The 11,652-nt window shown below is 37.7% G+C and overlaps 1 protein-coding gene across 1 annotated transcript; it reads right to left on the bottom strand.

Annotated features, from left to right (window-relative positions):
• Positions 1-206: 206 nt before the first annotated feature.
• Positions 207-3,650, bottom strand: LOC118807245 (vacuolar ATPase assembly integral membrane protein vma21-like). The gene is made up of 3 exons (XM_036569197.1): positions 3,459-3,650; positions 1,033-1,142; positions 207-927 (listed from the first exon to the last, which is right to left on the bottom strand). The coding sequence occupies exons 1-3, from the start codon at positions 3,518-3,520 to the stop codon at positions 785-787; spliced, it is 315 nt and encodes a 104-aa protein (XP_036425090.1). The 5' UTR covers positions 3,521-3,650; the 3' UTR covers positions 207-784.
• Positions 3,651-11,652: the final 8,002 nt, after the last annotated feature.

The raw sequence follows: 11,652 nt of genomic DNA, 5'->3' as shown, positions 1-11,652 counted from the left end.
TTAATCCCTGTTTCCTGTCCAGGAAGCCAATCTATTGCGTATGAACTATTTGAAGGGAAAAAAAAAAAACAAAACAAAAAAACATACTTACAGAAAGATTTAAATGTTTATGAAATTCTATGTTGAATTTTACTTAGTTCACTTAGGAAACATTTGGAAAAATTCAATTTGGGTCAAAGTATAAAACACACAGTTAAGAACAAGAGAACTGCCACATATTTTAATTGGGTCCTGATCACAATAGTTCACAAACAACACATTCAACGAAATGTGGAGTGTCTGCACATCAATAAAACAAATATCCAAACACACACGTTAAACACCCTTTATTTGCATCAGACACACTTGTCATCCACTTGTTAAATGTATGTATTTATGTGAACCAATTTAAAGTGATCAATTATCCATATTTATGATTCAGATGTAATAAACCAAAAATGTCAGCACCGGTGATGACATGGGTGTCATCACTGGGTGTCATCACCTAATACTGTAAGTAATATTTTGGCACTGATTCAGAATTCTGAAACTGTTGCATCCCAAAATGACAAATCATAGAAAAAAAACAACTGCATGAAAAAAAAGACTTAGTTACTTAAATTTTTTGTTGTCTTTTGTCAATTTTTTTAGCCTTTGTATTTTGTACCCAAACACATATTAACCACTGCAAGTAAATACTTCCTAAAAGCTTAATACTACTGTCAACTTTAACCTTTCACTACCCTCACTGACAATAAAGGTCAGTTTGGCAATGCAGATGAAGATGTATATTTACTGCCCTGGTCTAATCATGCTTGCCCTTCCTTCTCTGTGATGAACCTTCAGTCCAAGCTACGTAAACAAAGAGGGCTAGGACCACATGCACTGCCAAAACTGCTACAATAGCAGCATAGAAATAGCTATCTGTGTTGGACATCTGCAGTGAACCTGGAGAGAGAAAAGGGAAACCAGTGTTAATTTATTAGGCTGCAAGAGACATGTGAGAATCTCTTCTATAAGGTGATGATACAGCCAAACACGTTTCATCCTTACCTTCAAAGATATATGCCTTTGAGGCAAAGTATAACCCTATTGGCACAGTAACCATTAAAACTGTAAAAAACAGCAACGTTTTAAGTGCAGAAACCATGGATCCATCATTCCTGAAGAACACAAAAAAGAAATACAGTGAGTTAGCAGTTTACAGTTTGAGTAAAAAAAGTGTATTAAAAAGCCCTTAGAAATCTTGAATTGCCAGGCTTCTACACTGCATTCTTTTACAAAACATACCAGATTAACAGAAAGGGGAAACCATTTGTGCAAGAGCAGGGACTGTTTGGCAGATATAGCTGCGGAAATGGCTCACTTCTCACTCGTGTTACTAATGGCAGCAGAATGAATTCCGATGTGTACTAAAGCACTGACTGCATTAAATGTAAGGGAACACTTCACCTCGCAACAGGACTGGAAACATACACTATATGGACAAAAGTATTGGGACACCTCTTAATCAGTGAATGTGTGTTCCATTCACGGTCTCACTGCCACGTGTATAAAATCAACCACCTAGTCAAGCAGTCTGTCTTTACAAACATTTGTGAAAGAACAGGGTGTTCTAAAGAGCTTACCAAATTTGAGCGTGGTACTGTAATAGGATGCCACTGTTGCAACAAGCCAGTTCGCAAAATTTCTTACTTCCTAGATATTCCACAATCAACTGTGAATGGTATTATGGCATATTATTGTGTAAATAAAAGTGGAAGCATTTAGGAACCATAGCAATTCAGCCACGATGTGGAAGACCACGTAAAGTTCCAGAGCGGGGTTGCCGAGTACTGAGGCACATAGTGCATAAAAGTTCCAAACCGCCTCTGGCATTAACATCAGCACAAAAACTGGGCACCGGGAGCCTCATGACACAGGTTTTCATGGCTGAGCAGCTGCATGCAAGCCTTACATCACCAAGCACAATGCCAAGTGTCAGATGGAGTGGTGTAAAGCACGCCGCCACTGGACTCTGGAGCAGTGGAAACATATTCTGTGGAGTGACGAATCACACTCTATCTGTCAGTCTGATGGACACGTCTGGGTTTGGCGAATGTCAGAAGAACATTACCTGCCTGACTACGTTGTGCCAACTGAAAAGTTTGGTGGAAGAGGGATAATGCTATGGGGTTGTTTTTTTAGGGGCTGGCCTAGGCCCTTTAGTTGCAGTGAAGCTAAATCTTAATGCTTCAACATTACCAAGACATTTTCGACAAATGTATGCTTCCAATATTGTGGGAACAGTGTGGGGAAGGCCCTTTTCTGTTCCAGCATGACTGTGCCCCAGTACACAAAGCAAGGTCCATAAAGACATGGTTGGGTACGTTTGGTGTGGAAGAACCTGACTGGCCCATACAGAGACCTGACCACAACCCCATTGAACACCTCTGGGATGACCTAGAACAGAGACTGCGAGCCAGGCCCTCTCTTCCAACATCAGTGTCTGACCTCACAAATGCTCTTCTGGATGAATGGACAAAAAATCCCACAGACACACTCCAAAATCTCGTAGAAAGCTTCCCAGAAGAGTGGAAGCTGTTATAGCTGCATATTAATGCCTATGGATTTAGAATGAGATGTCATAAAGCTCCTGTAAGTGTAATGTGTACGTGTCCCAATACTTTGGTCCATATAGTGTACCATTAAAGTGACTATGGACTTTTTTAAAGACAAAAAACAGGAGGGAATCTAAAATCTAATAAAATGATTGAGCATGCACATCACAAGAGACAAGACTGAACACAAAAGCCCCAAACAAGCAGGAAATGAACATTACAGACTATTCAAGCAAATAAAGCCTACATATAACATAATTTCTATTTAAATTCAATTTAGCTTCAGTGCACTTCCATACGAAAGCTAGTCAGTAAGTAGTGCCATCAGTCTTTCTTTACTTAAGTAAACAAATGCTAATCATAAACTGTGTACCTTCAATGTCAAACTGTAATAAGTACCAGACACTATTTGTCCAAGCCCTATAGATTCATGATGTTTTTGTTTATTCTTATATTTTTGGGATTCCTATGTGCTGGGTCAGGTTTGCTAAAGCATGGGGTCCCCAGTTTAGATAGAGCAATGATGACTACTGAAGTGATGGCTAGCTCCTATGACATTACGGCATTAAGTTACTCTAAAAAAAAAAAACGAGCCAACGAGAGCACTGTCCTCGGCCGGGACAATAATTATATATACTATAAAATTATACTAATTTATAAGCATGCTAACATGAGGAAACACAGCTATACACACTGAAGGGTGACAGTGGACCAGACTCTATTGAATTATTTATTTATTTAGTTGTTCGGGTGACTGAACTCAAGATCAGCTCTGGCTAAGAGAATGAATGAATCGGAAATCAACTGATCTTAACGTGCGGTGTTGCTAGCTGACTAGCTAGCATTGACGTGCTTATAAGAAACAAGCGAAAACCTTACCCTCTGAAATCAGCGACCACTTCTGATGTTGGGTTCATAGACGTTTTGACAAGCCCCTCCATATTCTTCTTAAAGTCACCTGAATAATATAAACAGGTCCTACGATGTTTTGAGGTGTTTTAAGGAAGCGAGTTAGGATCACATGATAGCAATGCTCTTCCCCACGTCATCGCTCTGTACTGCCATCTAATGGAAGGAGGACCACTCTCGGTAATGAATGCAAATGAATGAGTCTTGAATTACAATGGAAACGTGCATAGAGGAACTGTAATGGGACCGCAGCTATCAGATAGCCCAGGGTTTGTTAAAGCACATGCTTCGTATGTTGACAAAGGGAACTCTTTTATATGCGGAAGTCCGTCTGAGACTACAGCTACTAGGATGATTTTGCCAAAAGAGGACATTTTGCGTCCTTTACTTTAGGACATTTGAACAGTTAAACTGTTCAACAAAAAACAGTGTTCAAATGATGAAGGTTAATTCTTTTGCACATTGAGGTTAAAGAAAACAAGACTTTTAAAAAAAAATGTATTTAGAAGGTATTTGCATCGATGTTCATTGATTTAATTTATTATTGATTTGTCCTTCAGGTCCAAGTAACTTCTAATGGACAATTTCTAATCGAAGAAAATCTAATCAAAGCTTATTACTGTTTTTATTTTTAATAAAGTTATTTAAGTTATTTTTTTAATGCAATACACTGTCCCCTTTTGCTATAAAAAAGCTATGAATTCAACGGCAGTATTGGCTAATTTAAGTTTCAAGTTTCAAGTTTATTTGTCATATGCACAACATGCCAGGACATTTATGCATTGAAATGCTTGTGGTGAGGCTCGGACAAACACTCTACAGAAAGTAAATAAGTAAAAATAAAATTACAAGAAAAACTAACTGAAATATATAATAAAATAATATAGTCTTGCATGCACAAACTCTAAGTCAGCCCTGTTACTTTATATCAGGGGTGTCAAACTCAACCACTAAAAAGGCCATGTTAAAAGAATCTCAACAAATCTGTGGGCCAGAGAAAAAAATTTATTAATTTAATTTTTAATTATTGTTGTGTTCTAACCCCATTTGACCATTGTTTATTCAAAAGATGCAAAAAACATCAGCAGTGAAATATAGGCACTTGTTGTGCACCTTGAAATATTACATTAATACTTATAAAAAATCAAAATTTAAATGTCCCCAGGAGCTCGGTCTTTTAAACCTACCTACCTAAATTTAAACCTACCTACCTACATTTCTGAGCTACTGAGCTAATGTTAGGTGTTTATATTGGTTGAACTGCAGCTGAAATGCAGCTAGTGTGTTTGGTGAGGAATTGTGTACAGTTGTGTAGACCTGTGGTGTAACTGCTGTCCCATAGATTGTTGTTGGGGTAGGAGAGTCAGAACACAGAAGAGCTAATATTAATAGAAAATCAAAACACTTTTGCGGGCCAGACAGGATTGTGTTGTGGGCCTGATGTGGCCTGCGGGCCTTGTGTTTGACACATGGGCTTTCTACAGTTTTAAGATTAGGATGATTCATAGGAAATTAAATAATTTGATCAGATGACGAAGATGGCAGGATGTAAAATAAGCTATCAGTTATATTTTGTCAATTATTTGTAGGGTATATATGAGGTTGACAAATGAAACATGTCAACCCTTTTGCTTTAACACAGATTATATGATAATTTGTTAAACTTCCACATATAATAATAAATCAGCTTATTGCTGCTGTCGGAACAAAACCTTGTATGGTAACACTTTCTGTGAATGTCACGTTTGTAAGCATCTATAAACAAATTTATAACATGTTATAATGCATTCATAAGGCATTATAAACATGGTTATAAATATTTATAAAAATGAATTACACTGAATTACACTTTATAGCCATGTTTAATATACATTATGAATTGTTAATATAATGCATTATAAGTAGTGTTAATAACATGTTATACTGTCAGTGCCAAAGAAATCAGTCTCAGCTTGGAGAGCATAAAGTAAAGACAAATAGAATTATTGCTACAATGTGCTTTTTTTAACCAGCGCTCTCAATTTAAATGTTACATTATATCACAGCAAACCAAGTACCCATCAGCCCCTCCCCTGAACCCCCTCTGACATCACGCTGAATGTGAAGTTACTGTGGAGTGAAGGCATGAAGAGGGAGAGGTGAGATAGTAGAGTGCTGTCATTGTAATTTGTTCTCTCCCTGGTTCTAACATCAAGCACTAGAAACCTTCACTCTGTAACACTACACTACACCACAGTAATGCTAATTTCTGCTAGCATTCTATTGGATATGCAGTGTTAAGTTAGTGCCAAGCTAACAGTGGTGTACATTGACTTTGCCATACTGGGTAAAACACTACTGATGGCAGCACTAGTTTAAAATCATACCTTTGAAGCCTGTAATGTGCTTTATTGTGTATGTTTTAGTGTTTCAGTAAATTCTTCAGTAAATACTTCAATTTGAAGCCTCACTCTTAACACTGGAGGAGGCTTTAGAACAGTATGCTTCACTTTACAAATACAAATACAACTTATGAGCTCTTATAATTTGTTATGAACAGTAACTTATAATGCATTATGTTAACAATTCATAATGCATAATAAGCCTGGCTATAATGTGTAATGCATTTTTATAAGTATTTATAGCCATGTTTATGATGCCTTTTGAATGCATTATAACATATTATGAATGTGTTTATAGATGCTTACAAACTTGACATTCATAGAAAGTGTTACCCCTTGTATCTCTTTTTATTTTTAGTTTTTGAAATAACTTGAGAAAGACTGTTGACCTTTACACACACACACACACACACACACACACACACACACAGACACACACACACACACACACACATTTTCTAAGCCACATATCCTTCTGTTGACCTTTACACATGATGAATAGACCAAAAGAAATGGCCAAAAAATACTTGGAAAAAAGTGAGTATATATTTTTCCTTTGTTCCTTCTCCTGTAAAGTTATCATTTTGGAGAAATGAGACTTTGTTCCAACAGCAGCATTATATTCACCACTACATGGGTACCATGTGGTCTAATGGGTTTTGACAAACCTCAACCGTATTTCTATCAGTCCTTTTTTTAAGGTTTGGGGATGCAGATTGTCCATTTTACATCAAACATCCCACTAATGGTTCCAAAGATTTTTGCACATCATATGATGTTGTTCTTCTTCACATTTTGAGTTATAGGATTAGCGTACATTGAGTAGAACCACCAGGATATCTGATAATAAATTTTACTTGTTATACTTACAAAATGAAAAGAGAAGATAAATCTTTGCCTTTAGTCTTGCCACAAGTCTTGGTCTTCTTTGATCTTAACATTATATGGCAAACACTTTACTATTTAATGTGCATAACTTCTTGTAGAGCCCGATATGTGCATCCTTGAGGTAGTGAATTATGTATTAAGGCACATCACAAGGCATCTTATTTGTGTTTTCGGTCTAATTACTGGATAGGCAACATACAGAGGTATTCAGCCGGTGTAACTAAAAAAGAAGTGATCACTGAGGCCTGTGTGTTTCTGCTTGGTGAAGCTCTCCCAACTGTGAGCAAAGGCAAAAGAGTGGCACTTTCTGCTCCAGTTACTCCTGCATTCACTGGCTTTCTGCTCAGCAGGTTCTCCCAAACGTATTTCCAAGCAGAAGCACTCAAGGAGGAGCAGACTTTACTCAATTCAAAAGCGTAGAATCATTATGGGTGAATAACAAGAGACATTGAGTGCAATAGCATTGCAATATTAACATGTGCTGTGGTTGTTTATCCATTTAACCTTGAACAGAAGAACAACTCTGCTGAAGAACCACATTTCAAAAGTGGATGATGTCTTGCTGAGGGTAACATATTAAGTATAGTTTGCCCAAAAACATGGCTAATTAATAAAAAGCCTGTGGCAGCCAGCATCATGCCAAGGAGATAACTATGCATTCTGTAGCTATGTAATTGCAATAAGTCCATTCAGATGTGTCATGGCAGGGGGTCCCACAAAACACTTTAAGTGAAATTAATGAATCATACTATTGTTATTGCAGTAGGAAAATTTAAGTGAGAAATAAATGTGTGCCAAATAAGTTCAAATAGTTTGCAAAAATAAAAGCAATATATTTGACATAAACTTTTTTTCAAACTATTGTTTGTATTAAAATCTTTTATTATCACCAAATGTTTTTTTTATGAAATGCATTACATTTAATCAATGTATTGTAATATTTAAATTATATTATTCTTTAGCGTTTATATAAGGTTTAATGATATTTTAATTATTGTTGGAATTCTGAACCTCTGCGAAACTGCATCACAAGGCTCCACTGCTATCAGTTTTCAGTCAGGCTCCACCCCTTCCTGTGTCTACCCTGTCTGTTGTCTCCATAAGTTCGCCCCCCCCCTGTGTTTAGTTTATTACCCATACTTCCAATTATCTCTCCTAGCTGTGTCTCATTACTTATCTGTGTATAGGGTGCATCTCATAATTGTACATGCTGCATCATTGATTATCTGCTCCACACCCTCCAGCTCTGACCCGGAAATTGAGCAAAGTCCACCACTTATCAGTTTTTAAGTGTGCTCGGAGGAATTGGAGAGAAATGAGAGAGGAGGCTTTCAGAGCGAGGATAAACATGTGCATCCTATGCAGAAGTCTTTTTTTACTGTAACACAATAAAGGTTCTGTGGTGTAATTTTTCCTCCTTAATGTAACAGTATAACAGTGGTTACTGGATGATTATAGTTAAAGGGATGGTTTGGCAAAAAAAAATGATAGAAGTTATTTAAATTGTTAAAGTGGCTAAATTTTAATAAAGCATTCTTAAACAGTCAGTCGATAATAAGATTTAAAAGTTTATTACTGGCAGATCCGTTAAGCCCAATAGCAGCTCCTCCTTGCATCTTATCCTTGCATCTCTACCTTGTTTCCTTAGAGGTAGGAGCTAAGACACAAGGAACAGAAACGAGGATGAACAATTAAAGATATGACATGCACACACAGTGTTTATCTTATTTTGTTTTGGAGGCTGCTGTGTGGTTTATGGTTTGTGGTATTAATTGTCTGTTTATTCCTTGTTTCCTCATATTTTTATTCTAGAGAAGTTTGTTCTTCATGGATACATACTATGACTGTTTTGCTCTCCATATAAACTTAAAGAAACTTCACTCACATTTGCATCCTGCTTGTTGGTCAGCTTCACCTGCCTCGCTACAGCTGCAACACATGCATTTGGTCTCAGTTGGGTTTTCCTTGCTTAAATGTGATGTGTACGTATTTAATATACATATAATATTTATATGTACACTATATCACCAAAAGTATGTGGGCACCACATAGTTCAGGTTTTTCAGTAACACCTATTGCTAACAAGTGTGTATAAAATCAAGCACACAGCCATGCAATCTTCATAGACATTGGCAGTAGAATGAGTCATACCTATTGAACAACTCTTTCATAGGATGCCACCTTTGCCATACGTTAGTTTGTGAATTTGCTGTCTTGCTAAATGTGGCCTGGTCAACTGTTAGTGCTATTATCATTGTGAAATGGAACTGTTTAGACTCAACAACAGCTCAGTCACGACCTTGCCAACTCACAGAGTGGGGTCGCTATATGCATGCTAAAGGACGTGTTCCCTGTGTGATGAATCAGACCTCTCCATCTGGCAGCCTGATGGACGAATCTGGGTTTGGGTGAGGCCATGAGAATGCTACCTACCAGAATGCATAGTGCCAACAGTAAAGTTTGGTGGAGGTTGGAAAGTGGTCTAGAGCTGTGGTTAGACTTGGCATTAGGTGCCCATGGTTTTGGAATAGGATGTCTAAATTGACTAATAAGTAACTACTACCAATGAATTTTGGAAAGCATGTGAGTAGTTAATGCCTTTACCACACCATAAAAATTAATAGTAAAGGCAGTATTTTTCTGTACTAGCCAGATTGCATAACAGTGAGTGCATGAACAGTATGCAACAAAATATATCAGGCATTAGTCTCGTATTTCTCTTTAAATCCTTTAATTAAAATCCGGCTCTAGATGTTCCAGGAAACAAAGCTTAAAATTTAGTTTACACCATGAAATGAAGAGAAGACAAATTTATGGCCTCTGACATTTCAATATTTGAATGCTTTAAAATGATCTGTGTGAGTAAGTTGGTCTCTACAATAGAAAGATGCACAAATTATGACTTCCCCAAAATAGGGTCAATATTGGGACATTCATGTTTTTTGTAAGCATTTCCTATGAATGTCTCTGTTACTGTACTCAAGGATCTGACCTTTTTGTCATCGAAACATTTTGTCATCTAATAAGTATCTAGTGAACATCTAATGAACCAAACATTAACACCAAGTTATATTTGTATTATTATATTTATTTTGAACATATGGCGTATAGCCTAAAAAAAGAGTAACACTGTGATTAGTGCTATAAAGTAACTCTTTTTAATCAAATTATAGTGTAAATGGAGAGCTACATTCTTAAAAAAGATGTTGCTTTAAGGGTTCTTTAGTAAAGGGTTCTATACAGAACCATGAACATTCAAAGAACCTTTTGCATAATTAAAAGGTTCTTTGCATCATGAAAGCGTTCTTCAGATTGATGGAAAATGTGCATGAATGTGCTATAGACGGTTCTAGGTTCCTCTATTATTACAAGCTTGACACTGTAACAATAGAAGAACCCTTTTGGATGCCATATAGAACCATTCAAAAAAGGTTCCATACAGAACCATCTACCGTACCTTTTCCATCAGCCTGAAGAACACTTTAACGCAGAGGGCTATTTGATTTTTCATAGTTCTATAGAACCATATTCTTTGCTAAAGAACCCTTGAATAACCATCTTTTTAAGTGTGAGTACATGGACCATTCTACTGAGTTAGTTCAAATTGTGGTTCCTCTGTACACTGTGAGCATAACACTAACCTATACCCTGTTAATAATCAACTTAATTTCACTAGAATTTCATAGAAATTGAGCATCTTCAGATAATCTAAATGTCACTATCAAAATAAAATGTTACAGAAGCAAGCTTCACATAAGCTGTCACGCATTCGGCAAACTCTCAGAAAGAGACAGACTTCATCTCCCAGAATCCTCTGGGAGATCACATGACTCGTCAACTTCCCTCAGACTCTGACTCCAACACGGACTCCATTGCCCACAGTTCAATGGGGGCTCATGTGACTTCTGACACTCACTCACGCTCCAATCAGCGCTCCAACTCTCCCGAATACTAACTTGTATCACCTGTGTAGTTTACTTTATAAGCCCGGGCTTTAGTGCAAACTAGTGCGAGGTATTGCTTCTTTGTAGACTACTGAGCGTTTGTATTTTGACTGCCATTATCCTGTGTTTTGACCATTGCTTTGTTTATATCGATTCTGCCTTTTTGCTTCATCCCTTTTGTACTTTTGCTCCTTCGGACTGATCTGTGTTTTGGAAACTTTTGCCTGTTTTTGTGACTTCGTCTTTTGCTCAGCCCTTTTCAGTTTGTTTGCCTGGTATTATTAAACGCCATCGTCTTTTACATCCGCGAGCGTCTGGTTTCTGTTGACACGTCACAGAATACCTCACCGACATGCAGACGGCGGATCCCGAAGCCTTTCAAAAGGCTCTCAGCGAACAAGGACAACTCCTAGGCCGACATCAACACGTGTTGTCCGGAGTGACTCAATCCTTGGAGTCACTAGCCCACCAACAAGCAGAGCAGCAAGCTCAGTTGGCTCTACTGGTCACCAGTGTGAAGGGATTAACAGGCCAGCTGTAGAATATGAGCCTCGCAGATCAGACTGTAAGCGCGGCTTCCCCCACCACCACGGCAGTGACTGCACCCGCAGTATTTCCGGTTAGTAAACCTGACAAGTTTGAAGGGAATCCGGATAAATGTCGTGGTTTTTTGTTACAATGTTCGGTAGTTTTTGACAATTCCCCTGTTAGTTCTGACCAGGCTAAAATCTCTTTTGTGGTGTCTCGCTTAGCTGATAAAGCTCTTGAATGGGCCACAGCCAGTTGGGCTAACATTCACCACATGTCTTATGCCCAGTTCATTAAGGAATTCAAGACTGTGTTCGATCACCCCTATGAGGGTAAAGTTTGTGGTGAATTACTGTCTCAATTACGTCAGGGAGATCGTTCCGTGGTGGACTATTCATTAGAGTTTAGAACTCTAGCAGCAAG

The sequence above is a fragment of the Colossoma macropomum genome, unplaced genomic scaffold (genome assembly GCF_904425465.1).
Source record: "Colossoma macropomum unplaced genomic scaffold, Colossoma_macropomum, whole genome shotgun sequence".
NCBI lineage: Eukaryota > Metazoa > Chordata > Actinopteri > Characiformes > Serrasalmidae > Colossoma > Colossoma macropomum.
Note: the sequence above shows the minus strand (reverse complement) of the source record. Positions and strands in the feature narration are given on the sequence as shown.